A 13,872-nucleotide genomic window follows, 5' to 3' on the forward strand; every position below is an offset into this window, starting at 1 on the left:
AATCAGTTTTTTTAAGAGCGCGAGGTAAAAGGAAATTGGAAACGATTTAACGAAGTTTCACGTGTAAATATCCTGTGAAAATGACGGCGAATAGACACTTTGCTCGTTAGGCGAACGATCCTAGATGAAATACACCACGGTCCTTTGAATTCCGTGCGCACAGACTTTTTATTTGAAGTATTAACTAGCGATCGGATGTGAACTGCGCAGAGATAGAGGTATCCAGTTGGCTTTACGAGACGCATCGTAGTTAACTTTTTATATCCATAGATATAAAAAATCGACGGAAAACCAACCGATAGTATTCGGGAAATGGAATAGTGAATATTTCGAAGAAACAATTTGCGATAAGTATACATTATGTTAGCGTTATATCCGTTTTTTTTATTCGAACCAAGCTTTCCCCTAGATAAAAACTGATGAAAAGGGATAGACGATGAAAAGTGGAGGGAAAAAGGAAAGGGGAGGGAATGGATCGAAGAGCATTTGTTTATTCAAAATCGATGGAATTTGTCGCAGTGAAAATTTTATAGAGTAGCGAAACGGTAATAGAGTGAAAATTCTGTTCGAAGGGAATCAAATTTCTATCGATCTGGAACACTTCCGAGCGTTCGAGTCGCGTTGTACGCGTTGAACAATATCGTTTTCGCAACGTGGAGAGAAATAGGATTGCTTGAGTTTGTGCGTTATGTGTTGTTTTGTTCCTACCACCTCCTTTTTTTTTGCTTCTCGTTGTTTTTGTATCTTTCACCGGAGGAATCGAGAAATCGAATTAAATAGGTGTTGAGAACGAAAGTATATGTAAAAACAGTTTATTGTCACGAAAAATAATATACGAAGTATCAATGGAATTCGTTTTAGAAATAATACTTAACATTTGGGCAAAGAAAATATATTACAAAATATTGCAAAAATTATGTTCGTTTAATTCTCTTGAGTTGTTTTCAAATCAAAAGAGTAAATATTCAATAAAAAAATCAAAGTTATTGAATGAAATATACACATGTTCTCTTAAATTTTCGCGAAGAGAATAAGAACAAGAGTTAAATTATCGTTCGTGGTATAGAATTATTGAAAAGATAAATGTACATCTCTCGTTGTCTTTTTTAATGAGTTCTACGAATGTCTTCTACGATACGTTTGAGTTTATCTTATAATAACAATATTCTAATAATTAAATGAAATTTGTAAACGCAAAGATTTAATATCGACGCACGCAGAACTTTTTCAGTCTTAATTTCACCAAACGAAAATTCGATCGAACAATCGTATTCAAAATCGTAACCGCATCGTTTCAGTTCACATAGAGAGACGAGTTCCCGGCATGACCATGTCCTCCCATTAAATTAGGAATAATTTCCTCGCATGATAAACGAGCGCGAATTCCGGTGGGTGGACGGTATTCGACCCAAATTGCGAGTCGTAAATAATCTGTGGAAAATGGTCGGGCAAGGAGACAGCAGAAGTGGACCGACGGGATTCGCGTCGAATTCGCGTTGCCCTGTCTTTTCGTCCTCATTTCCGCCCGTTTGATTTATCGATACTGATTGCTCCAAGTGTCGTCCAAAAATATTATACGTTCGAGCGCGCGTATAACAATTCAAAATTGCGAGGAAACATTACAACAAAATTATCAAAAATATCCCTAATGCTATTTGCACTTATATCATTGATAATCTGTCTTAAAAAATATTATACAAGATATAGATACGACTTCAATAGTAATAACTACGTAATAACTACTTTTTGTATCCTTTTCACTGTCCATATTTTTTTTCTCATAACCGTTGAACGAATGAAAGAAAAGTATCTGTCTTTTAATTCGTCATCCACCACCGTTTGATTAAACTCGTGATGAGCTCTCCTCGATCGAATAATTCCTCGGACAAAGATCGTTTTGTAACGCGATTCCCTTTCGACGAGCGTTCGAGATAGAGAACATTCCCAAGCGCAATTATTTCCCCGAGAGGGAGATAATTCGACGAATTCGCGTAAGGCCATTCTTAATCCGGCTTATCCGGCGTACCTTTGTCGCCGGTCCAGAAACTTTCCAAAGGGGGCCGACCCTTATCACGCTTTTCATCCCTTCTTCGTAACCTCTCCCCTTCCCTCTCGTTGGCAAATCTTCCCTGGGTGTTAAGCCGCCGATCAAAGATTAAGACGGTTACGACCGTAACGGCAAGTCAATCACAAGAAACGCGGGAATTTATTAGGTCGAATTCCGAGAGGGGGTATCAATGTTTGGCCAGCTCTCGAGGAACTTCGAATCACCTGCGTCAACTCAACCGTCTGCCCGTTGTTTAAGCCACTTCGCAAGCACTAACACTGGTCGAGCAAAGCCTCGAAACGATCGAACCGGATCCCTCTTGATTGTATCCGATGATTAGACTCGTCGATGACGAGCGACCATACGCGTGAGATTGTTGTTCACTTTATGCTGCCGTTTTATGACTCGTTTGGTTTGTATTGTGGTGCAAAAGTGACGGAGTTATAGGTGTAGGAGGAGGAGATTGTCGATAGGAGTTAAATTTGCTTCTTAAAAGTTAGTAATTTTTGGGTGATAAAGTGAAACATAGGATAGGATTTGTAAGAATTTGTAAATATATTCTTTTTTGAGAAAAATTGTAATAGTGTTCTAATAATAAATAATGAATTCTCACACATGAAATATTTAGATGAGACTTTTTATCATGATATTTTATGGAAGATTAATTACAAAGATTAATTTTTTAATAGGTATTTTTGTACAATTTATATTTTTGTGTCTAATTTCCTTCTATATAAATATTATTATTTTAGAACAGGATAATGAACAATTTAACTTATAATAATGTAATTTTTCTCATCATAAAAGCTATTTTGTTGTTAAAGTTCGTTGCTCAGGATCTTTGCTGACTCAAGAATGAGTATTTTCCGGGGTATTTTAGTGGATCGCATCTCCCTTAAGAAACTTTTCGCCATTAAACTTACATCTACGCCTTTCGCGTGTAATCCAATCTATTGAAGTTGTTGATCACCGCGGTCGAAGATTTAATACCTGTGTGTATAAAGTCCATTGTCACGTTTAATCAATTTTCTTCTTTAACTTTCATCCTACTTTTTCTAAAATATCTTCCTCGAAGCCTCGTAATTGTTTACTTCAATTTGAGATTTAATATGAAGTACCATCACTTCATTCCCCTATAAATATACGGTTAAGCTCAAGTTTAAGAAAATTTTATTCCAAAACGAATACATTTTACTTTAATGGCCAAACTAATATATATTTTAGAAAATATATATTTTAAATCCACTCTCGATGTACGTAATTCTTCAATCAAGCGAAAACACAAAAGAAACGAATCCAAAAAACCTCGGAGAATGTTCCCTCTTCAGTGATCCGAAGAATTAACCGAACCACGGACAATTTCAATAATCCCGGCGACAAACGGGCCATAAGAGCAGTCCAACAATGGATGTCATTCGACGATGGCGGTGGGTTGATGTAAAAGGACGCCGCATGTTCGGCAGGGTTTCCGATTACGTCGGTCGTAGATCGGTAGAAATTCAGCTCGGAATTACAGGTTCGCGAACATCTACGCCTTTCTCTCGTAAGCCGGCGATATTCCGCCTCCCAATGACTGGCAAGGAAGCGAGAGATTGAGGATGGATAAAGAGAGACCTTAGGATGGCAAAGGGAGGGGCGAATTTTCCCAGGATATCGCGAACACGAGTTTCGGTGTCAGACTTCGTCAAAGCGTTCTCGCGCGACATTACCGGAAATTGCGGACACTACCTTTCCCTAGTCGCTCGGGTAGTTCAGTTGCGTCACGAAATGCACGAGTTTTGCGGTGAATTCGACAGTTTGTATACATGGAGCGTCCGTGGATGTGGACCCTGGTCCGTGGCGCCCCACCAATTCGTACAAATGGCGTAAGAATAGCGTGGACCACGGTGTGTGTACATTGTGTCTGCCTCGCGACTATATTAATTAAATGTACGTTCTCTCTCGTGTTTCTAACAGGGCCGAATATTCTCTCCACCTTTGATTGTCCATAAAGTTTCCATTGTGGCGGGCCAAGCTGCCTGCAAAGCCGGAGGATCTCGTACTATTGTCCGTTATTTCGATGTTTTGATGAATTCTCATTGTTGAATGCCGTGATCTTTCGCAGAATCGCACGCGTAACTTGATACAGATACAGGTATTTGATGATACCTGTTTTAATTAAGTTAGACGCTTGTTCCTTTCTTTACGGTTCGTTTCTTATTATCGCTCTTGATTGATAATGGAAATAAATTTTATTTGTCTATGGCTATCATGATTGCAACATAAAATAATCGAAGAATCGATCTAGATTTTTTTATCTTATTTAAAATCGAAAGTTAATTAATATGCAGCGGAATTTTACATTACGTATGCTTTAATTTGCATAAACGAATACAGAATATTTGACTATAATATTTCAAAAACTAAAACCGATTATTGGTATAAAAAAAATTGTTCAAAATTTTTCTCTCTATAATTTATTTAAAAAAATCATCAAAATTCATGAAGTTATCGAGAAATACAAAATCCAGGGATTAAAATTTACGTATTATAATATATTGTTTTTATTATATTTTAATTCTATAAAAATCCACAGTTTAATAATCAATATCTTTAGAATTTTATATATACGTATATGTATATATTAGATATAATTGTAAATTAAATTTTATTTCGTTCCACGATTATTCGAATTGGCGAAGAGTCAACAAATAAATAGCATTATCTCCTTCGAATACGGAGAATTCCAATTTTCATTTCAAATTTTCAAAAATCCATGTCACCAGTTCGTCAAAACGGATTATCATCATCTCCATCGCGATGGAATGGAATCCGAAACGTTGCATTAATTTCCCCGATTTTTCATGACGGAGATCGCACGGTTATTTAGTTACATGCACGTCGCGTGTACGCAAGATTAAAAGATTGACCGTCGACGCGAGCAATATCGTCGCGGATCGGCGCCGATGTTTGCCTCGGCAAATCGTTGTGATGATAAAACGTTGTACATTCGACAGGTCGAAATTCCATGATCGATCGAAGCTTATTTTTCTGCGGCGTCGAACGACGTGTGGCGTCGAAAAACCGGCATATCGATCTATTTTGCGCCTCTTTTCTTCCCCCACAGCCCTTCCCATGTTCTTCCTTTACAACCTGACCAACCTGGTATCGTTTTTACGATGTCGTCCGTGTGGTAACGATTGCAGCTGTCCAACGTTTATCGTTAATTCGACTTTTTAAGCGTATTTGAACGCTGTTTAAATGGTTTCCGCGGACGAATCCGATCAATAGGGAAAGAATGTCGTGGAAACGAACCACTGATGAAACGTGTTCTCGATTGTAACACTTTGGTGTACAGCTACGACTTTATCACATCATCGTTCTCATAACGAGCTTGAATCCTCATTTACCTTTACAGATTCGAGTATCATCGAATCATTCTGTTTTTCCGTTTAATCCTCGATTAAACGTATTTAAGAAAAAGAACTCGACTATCTATTTTTCTAATCTTTTTATCCGGTTAAATTTTGATTTTGATGGCTATATCTTTAATTATTGAAGGGAGCTTGAGGATATCACATGAGATATAATTAAATCAAAGTTAAGCTAGTAAAAGATTGTTTAATATTATTTAATATTGTATAGATATAATGTTCATCGAAGTTTGTTTGTGTTCATTTGTATTTGTTTGTTTTATTCCTCTTTATACGGGAACAATGAATAGTTTAAATTGAAAGATTAAAACAAGTTATTGGACTTTTGTATAGATATAATTGATAATATTATAAACTTAAATAAAAATTTAAAAATACGAAACGAACGAGATTAGTAGTAAGTAAAACGAGAAATGGAGATTTCAGAGTCGTAATTAAGGTAAATTGTGCGTCAGATTACCAAGGAAAAAGAGCAATGACGTTATATGTAGATATACTATATTCAGAAAAACGAAGAAATATTTAAAATGCACGGTTAAAGAAAAACAAGTGAGAAAAATGGAATGCGTCTCGTTAAAATTAAAAAAAAAAAAATATTACTATTGTGTAACGATTAAAATGATCATTGTTCCGACAGAATTTTTTTATGAATCTAATTAAGATATACAAAAATAATTTTCTAATTATTTTTTAGAGATAAATTTTTAAAAATTTCTCTTTTATACGAAATGATATAAAATTCGATTGTAAATATTGAAAATCATATACAAGTTTGCACAAATATCATTATATATTCTAACAATGTTATGTTTTCATACGATTTATAGATGAAATATGTCACGACAGAAAAAAATTTATACGTATAAATATATTTATTTAAAATTTTTACAACAAGAGAATATATTTGTGCAACTTTGCGTTATTATTTTTTTTTGTACGACAAAAGTTGGGTTCTAACCTCAAACGTATTAAATTAAATTACGTTTTATATTTCATTATTTTATACCATCAAAATATTATTATTTATTATTTATATAAAAGTTTACAAAGTGAGAAATTTAATATTCATTAATTCATATTTGCTGTGGTAAAATCGATTCGTGCAGTTGAAAAAAAAACTCCAAACGATTTAAACATCCTTAAGCATTATGGTTCATCATTGCACTCCACATTAGATGAATTTTTCATCATTATTATTATCATCCAAGCATTATTACAGCAATTCTTTATTACCTTTATTAACTTTGTTTTCTTATTATATCCATTACATTAATCCGAATCATTTATGGAAAATTTCAATATACAAAAATCTACAAAACGTGCATTGTTTATAATAAAACAAGCTTCTATAAAATTTAATCTATTTAGCTCCATCGATGATTCTCAATAATAACATGCGTATATTAAACGCAATCACGAAGAATATATATCTTAATCCTGCTTCCACTCTTCTATTCCAAAACTTGACCAATTCCTCTTACAAACCCTAAATCTATACACCGAAGAAAACAAAGAGAGGCTGGTCCATTATTGGCGTTACTCGCCGTCCACAGTGCCTCTTCAATTCTACGCGAGGGCTCGATTTCAAAGTGAGATTTGGGGAAAAGACGCGAGTAAACAAACACTAGGGCCGCGACGCGAAAGCGAGCACGCGACGAGGGCAACGAAAGCTGGCCGAGAAAAGGGAGAAAGGGAGAAAGAGAGAGAGAGACAGGCTCGAAGGCAAGAGGGAAAAGGCCCCGGGGTGGCTGATGCGCGGGCGCGGCTTTGCGGGTCAGAGTGCGCCGGGTATATAACCGGGCGGATGCCGTCGTTCTTTAGTCTTGCGCTTATCGTCGTCGCGACGACCCGCTCGAATTCGACAAAGAAGGGTTGTGTTGATCGCGCTCGCGGCGATCGCTCCTGTTCGATGGCGCGGAGTGCGTTTCCCGTTACGCGCGTATTCCGTTCGTGATGTGCAGTTCTCGGGCCCCGATATCGATCGAGATCGATCACCCGCGAGGAATCGAGATAAACGATCCAAGGGACCAAGAACGAGGAAATTTTCTAGGTCGTTTGTACTTGGTCTCCCGTATGCTTTTAACGTATGACCGCGCGTTTCCTTTCGTCTACCCTTCGTCAAGCGCGTCAACCTGTTGTAACTGTGCGTCGTCGTAAACGCGTCGTGACGGTTTCCCCGGACGAGAACGTGTGAATAGTCTGTGCGGGACACGAGGGAAAAGTGGGTTGAAGAGGGGGAAGGGGAGAGGTGGATTCGTATCGCTCGTCAACTGGCACTCGCGCATTAGGGAGGTGGAGAGGCGTGAATCTCGAGTGGTATCGCGGAAGGATCCGTTCCAATCGAGGGGTGTATCGTGCGAGGGGACAGTGCGAGGAATCGAAGTGTAAAAGGGGGTGGGATTCGAGGATCACGTAGGACCACGTAGGATGTGAAGGATGTGAAAGGAATCGAGGAATCGAGAGGAGTGAAGGGTGAAAAAAAGAAGAAGGAAGAAAAAGGAGGTGAAAACGAAGAGTGGAAGGAAAAGGGCGTCACTGCCTCCGGCCAGATACTACCGCTTGTATAGATCTATATGCATAGGAAAGTCGTGGCAATAGAAGTGTCCCCGGCCACACGATGCCGTGTATCTGGGTCATACACCCGTTTTCTCGCGCGTGTGTGCACGTCTCCGCCTTTTACCGATGTCGCCGCTGGTTCTCCTTTGATCTTACGACGACACATTCGGAAAGAGAATAGGAACCGTCGATTGGCCATGAGAACGGCGCGGTGCTTTTAGAACGACCGAGGAGAAATTAAGGAAAAATCGTACCGTTCGTTCGACACGAGATGTGGATCTTGTTGGTGTTGTATTTGCGATTCGATCGGTGCCGAATCGTTGAGTGGAGTGCGTGTAATCACGTGTAACGAAAGTACCAGTAAGTGATTTCCATTTTTTCGTACAAGGATCGGACAAAGTGATACAAAGTGCACGCGAAACGTCGTGAAAAGAATCCCGGATGTCAGTGTATCCCTAATTATAAACGCAAAAAACGCTCAGTGAGAACATTTCCTTTCCTTCGAACCGAGTCTTTTTTTTCTTTTTTTCCGGACCCGATTCGATCGTTCGCCGTTTTTGTTTCGCGGGAATGGTGGTGTATCGCGGCAGTTTCGTGGGTTTCGCTCGATCGTTCGACGTGGTCCAACTCGATATCCGCGACGGTAACGAGCTGTTAGAACGCATGGTGAGCGAGGGAGGAGGGGTTGAAAGGTGGAAGAACGCGGCCGACCGCTCTCCCGCGGGGACAATCTCAACCGAACGAGCGCCATGCGAGAACTATTATCCGTGGAAGAGCAATCAAGTTGCGCGAAACCCGTCCCTCTTTAGAGCGGACACATTGGACGTGGCCGGCCCGTAAATAATGAACCTCCGCAGTCATTTATCAAGCTCGCCACGAAATGCTCAAAGTAGCGTGGAAGTTCGTGAAAGAGTGAGAACCGAGTAACCGACCTTCGAGCTTCTTCTTCTCCCTTTCGTCTCGTTCGATCGAGGATGAACGTCGTTTAAAGGGAACGTTCACAGGTTCCAGCAAACCGTTCCGCCAAATTTTCTCGTTACGAGCACTGTAAACAGCGGTTCTGGCGGCGATTTATTTGCTTTCGAGTTTCACTCCCGCTCGATTCTACACGGGAGGAGGAAAAGGAAGAAAAAAAGGAGAAAAAGGTCGGTCGATGTGGTGGTCGTTGTCGTCGTCATCGCGTTGTTTGAGATGCGATCATCGATCGAATCGCGCCACGGTGTACAGTGGCCACGCTCGACGAGGATTTATCGGCGCGGCAGATAGCGACGCGTGAGAGGAGAGCGGCTCGATGAGAAGTGCGGTCTTCGTTCCCGACGATCGCGGAGGAACGTTTGACCCGCCGTTTTCGCGCGCCGGTTTTCCAGCCCGTGTGCCCCACTGCGAATCATGAGACGACGTAATAATGGTTGCTGCTGCCAGAGCAGCAGAAGGATCGGTCGGGGCGGATGCAACGACACGGAGGGGGGCGAACCGCCCGTATGGTGCATTTACGCGACGGTCGCTTTGGTCGCTGTCGCCTGTTACTTGAACGCGTTGGGTGGTGATTTCGTGCACGACGATATACCCGCGGTGGTGAGGAACAAGGACGTGCTCGCTCAAACCCCTTTGACCACCCTCCTGAAGAACGATTTTTGGGGCACGCCTATGCGCGACGTTAACAGCCATAAGAGCTACAGACCGTTGACGACGTTAACGTTTCGGTGAGTGACGCCGTTTTCTCCTTCCTTTCCTTGTGCTCGGGATATACGCAACTTGGTTCTACGTTGTTGGTTAAAAATTTACAATCTTTAGATCGTAATCAGTGCATTTATATGAAAAGAAACGTGTTTTTGGTCGATATCTTTCGATGATAGAAGATCTTTTTTCATAATAATGCGAGTATATACTTGCTATGAGAATCATTTAATTGTTTCTCTTTCAAACTACTTGAAGATACTTGAAATTGAATACGCGGATATCATTTTAAATCAATTCGAGTGTTTCGTGAAGAGAGATGATAGATTATGTATTTCTTATCTTTCGTAATTCTTATCGCCGCAGTAAATTACTTTTGTATCTTATTTTCGAAATAAAAGTTGCCGAGGGAGGCGAAATAAAGTTATTAAAATGAAAAAAAAAGCAAGGAGGGAAAAGTAACTGCGAGATCGAAAGCTCGAGATCGATTGAAATCTCTGCAAGTGGTTCGCGAGCAGCATGGCAATCAACGATGGTGTTATTAAAATGAATTCGCTACGCGCCATTTCCACAATTAATAGACACTGGTTCCTGCTTCATGAATAAACCTACAAAATAAGCCGTTGTAAGTCGTTCCGTTGGCTTATCGCGAATGGAATAATTGCATGTTGAGAATTTTTATTGTTCGTCAGCCAGATTCGATTATTAAGATTGTTTACACTTTTTTTTAAAAAGTTCAGTCGAGAACATTGATCGAGATTATTGAAAGTGAGATTCATTGTCGTTAGAATCATTTTCACGAATACTTATTACGTGTACAACAACGATGGTTATTTAATATTTGAGAGATCTTTAATTTAGTGATTTCAATCACTATAGCTGTAACAGCAATGTTGATGAGCGACGAGTCACAAGAGCTTGAAAATTTTATTTGTAGATGCTTGTACAATTAATGTGAAATTTATGAAAGTTTGTAGAGTGTTGATGAGGAAACATATATTGGATCGTTGCAAGATATTTATGAATAACAGTTTACAAAATTTTTAATGATGAAAATCTATAATGGTCATATTTAATTTATAATGAAAGAAAGAATAATTAAGGAAAAATTTTGTATAACCAAATTTTTATTCACTGAATTAATTGTTTGATTGTAGATCATTAAAATTTTATAAAATTTTAGAAAATAATTTAATTTGATATTTTATTATTTGTAAAAGATTTCACTATTAATATTTTCCATGGTAATTCTTGGTTCTAACGACCAGAACAAACCGTTTTCCAACTTTATTCACCTTCGTACGAGTTAAATATCGTGCCAATAGAAAAACTTTTGTATCCAAAAGTCATTACATACAAGAAATATTAAAATTTCTCAACTAACATTACCATTTTTCCAAGAATAAAATTCCCCTCGTTGGAACCACAAACCCATGAAAAATATAACCATCATTCGATTTCTTAAGACGCTTAATTTACCCAAAAAGAAAGAAAGAAAACGAAAAAGAAAAAAAAGGAAAAATAAACCCAAAATCTTTCAAACCGAACATTCTATCGTACCAAGCTATTACGCCACGCAACCGCGCTAATTATCCTGCAAGACACATCCTCGTGGATACACGCGACATCTACAATTTCTCGACCAGTTCGGGTGTACGTAACATCGATTCACCACCGGTTACGAATGGCGAACGGAAAATTGTGGATGCGTATCCGGTGTAGCGCCGTATGGCCGCCGTATAGCACGCCCTCGACGATGGTCATGGGGATGGGTGACAAGAACCTGACCACGAGAAGCTGGTGAACACAACACGGCGCGTTGTTACGCTGCATCCTGTAAACGCGCCCAGACCGCCCGCTTTCCGTCTAGCGCCGATTTGATGCATGGATACCAGTTTGCCACACTCCGCGCGCAATACTGCATATTGGCTGGTATTGGGCGATCCATCATACCGCAAGACACCGGCACATCGCTCATTCGCCTTAACGCTCCAGATGCTGTTGCCAACTTCGACGCGGAGAGACGGGTCGGCTCGTATATTCTGAGGAGGGAGGGATCGATGGAGGGTGGATTGCGTTTATGGGCGAGCTTTCGTGTTTCGCGCGTTCTAAAAGGTGGAACGCATCCATAATTCTGGAGGGTAATTAAGAGAGGAGATAACGATGGGTTACCGTTCGTCTTAAGATCGCGGGATATATTAACGATCGGTTGATGCGTCATTTTCGGTAATTAAGTGTTTCTCCATCTCCAAGATTCCTTCTTTTTCGTAAAGCGTCCATTTTCGATTTTACAGCGAAAATATTATTCTCCAGAACTTTATGCATCCATCTATAATCCATCTTCAAAATTCTACTTTTTTTTTTTTTTAAGTATCGATTTGCTTCGTGCTATTTTCGTTGCTACCGTCGTTCAAATGTGTTGGAAATCGTAAAGGCAGCAGGAAAGTTATTTCGTTTTGTAATGCACGATGGGTTTTAGTTGCCAGTTTCAGAGGAAATGGATTTTCGTTTTTTTTATACATGCAAAAAATCGGGGCTGGTGTGAATGGCTGATATTTTGGTTTGAGTAGAATTTAAAAAAAAAATAGTTACTATTTTTCTTTTCCGGTTTACAGAGTTACGTGATGCGTTATACAGAGAAATCTTATCGTCTAAATGTTTAAAATACTTAAGCTAGCTTCACTTGAGCTATAATCACAAAATGAACATATATTGAACATATCGTTTCATTATCATCTCGAGATTTATTATTCAAAAATTACTTTCCAGAGCTTCACTGTTACCAATCGGACTGTTGATGGATCTTTCATATCTCGAAGCGGAAGCTTATTGACACGCGAACTGAAACGGGCATCGAAAGAATATCCAGCAGTTGGAAAAAGAGCGCGGCCATATATTTATAATTATTCTTTTTGTTCGTGTTGTCGCAAAGCCTGGTGCCGATTATCCCTTTCGGTGCTTTACCTACGGATTATACACGGGTCAAAGATTCCAAACAATTCAGTTCCTTCGCGCGTACACGTACACGTTTCGTTCGGTGTCTTTTCCTTCCAACTCTCCCATTTCGATTTCTTTATTGTCCAGGAAACTTTGACGACGCTTGGAATATATATTTCGCTTTTCAGTGCTCCGAGTTCCGCAGGAATGAAAACGTAGCGGCGATCCGGAAAATTCAGAGCGGTTGACCCGTACCTTTCACGCTCGCAATTCCCTCTCTCAAGTTTCTCGGGGATTTTCGAACGTTTCTCGCTTGAAGCGGCCATCAACTTGGCCACGCGCAATCCTCGACCGTCTGTTTGCACGATTACACTTTCCCTTCGAAGCACACTCTTTGCAAATTTCTGGCCAGCGATTACGGGAATGTAATCGAAACTCAGCTTGAAATATCGGGATCGATCCTTTCGCGCGTGAAAATAAATTATTTCGAGTTTGTTACGAGTTTCTTGAATTGATATTTTTTTTATTATTACGCGAAATTTTGAGAAAGTTTGGATTCCAGTTTGAATCGTTCCGAACACGTTTGTGAGGCGAAATGAGATAATTGAATAAAAATATGTATTATGCGGATGTCAAATTTATCATTTATGAAGAGTAATTGGTACAAAATAATTGAGATGATCGTTTTTAAAAGAATTCTAAATTTCTACAATTTAAATAACATTCTTTTCGATTGATAGTCACACTGATTGATCATAATAATCTTAATATATTGTCTACGTTAAACGTCAGAACTTAAAGAATTGCTTTCATTTTGTCTTAGTATTATAGTAGCATACACAGCATACAGAGAGAGTATGCAAAAAGAAAGAGGAAATTGTATCCTTACGAAATATCGACTTGAAATATCGTTTCAATTTTTGTTTCACCGTTATCTCATGTAATAGTTTAAACTTTATTTACCAAAATTACACATATACATTACACAGTGCGATGTATCATTTTATAACATAACATGTCCGACCAAACAAGGGAGAATTTTTCGTGTGAAAACAAATTGAAAAATATGCAATAAAGCGTTTTGTTCGTGGTTTCGTTTTTGGGAAAATAAATTTTAACAAGTCGCCGAGAGAGCACTATAAACAAATATTCGATTAAAAAAGTACTAAAGATTTATTAGTATCTGGGGAAAAAATAGATATTACGATAAATTTATTATATTTTGTAAAAAAATTGAAAAAA

At 39.0% G+C, this 13,872-nt stretch overlaps 1 protein-coding gene across 1 annotated transcript in view; it reads left to right on the forward strand.

The window, feature by feature from the left end:
* The first annotated feature begins 7,223 nt into the window (after positions 1–7,223).
* Positions 7,224–13,872, forward strand: part of LOC107995255 (protein O-mannosyl-transferase TMTC1) — a 282,680-nt gene continuing 276,031 nt past the window's right edge. The window contains exon 1 of the mRNA XM_062075856.1: positions 7,224–9,719. Within this exon, the coding sequence (XP_061931840.1) occupies positions 9,406–9,719 (314 nt within the window). The 5' untranslated portion in view covers positions 7,224–9,405. The remainder of the gene's footprint in view (positions 9,720–13,872) is intronic.

This window comes from Apis cerana, linkage group LG6, assembly GCF_029169275.1.
Source record: "Apis cerana isolate GH-2021 linkage group LG6, AcerK_1.0, whole genome shotgun sequence".
Taxonomy (NCBI): domain Eukaryota; kingdom Metazoa; phylum Arthropoda; class Insecta; order Hymenoptera; family Apidae; genus Apis; species Apis cerana.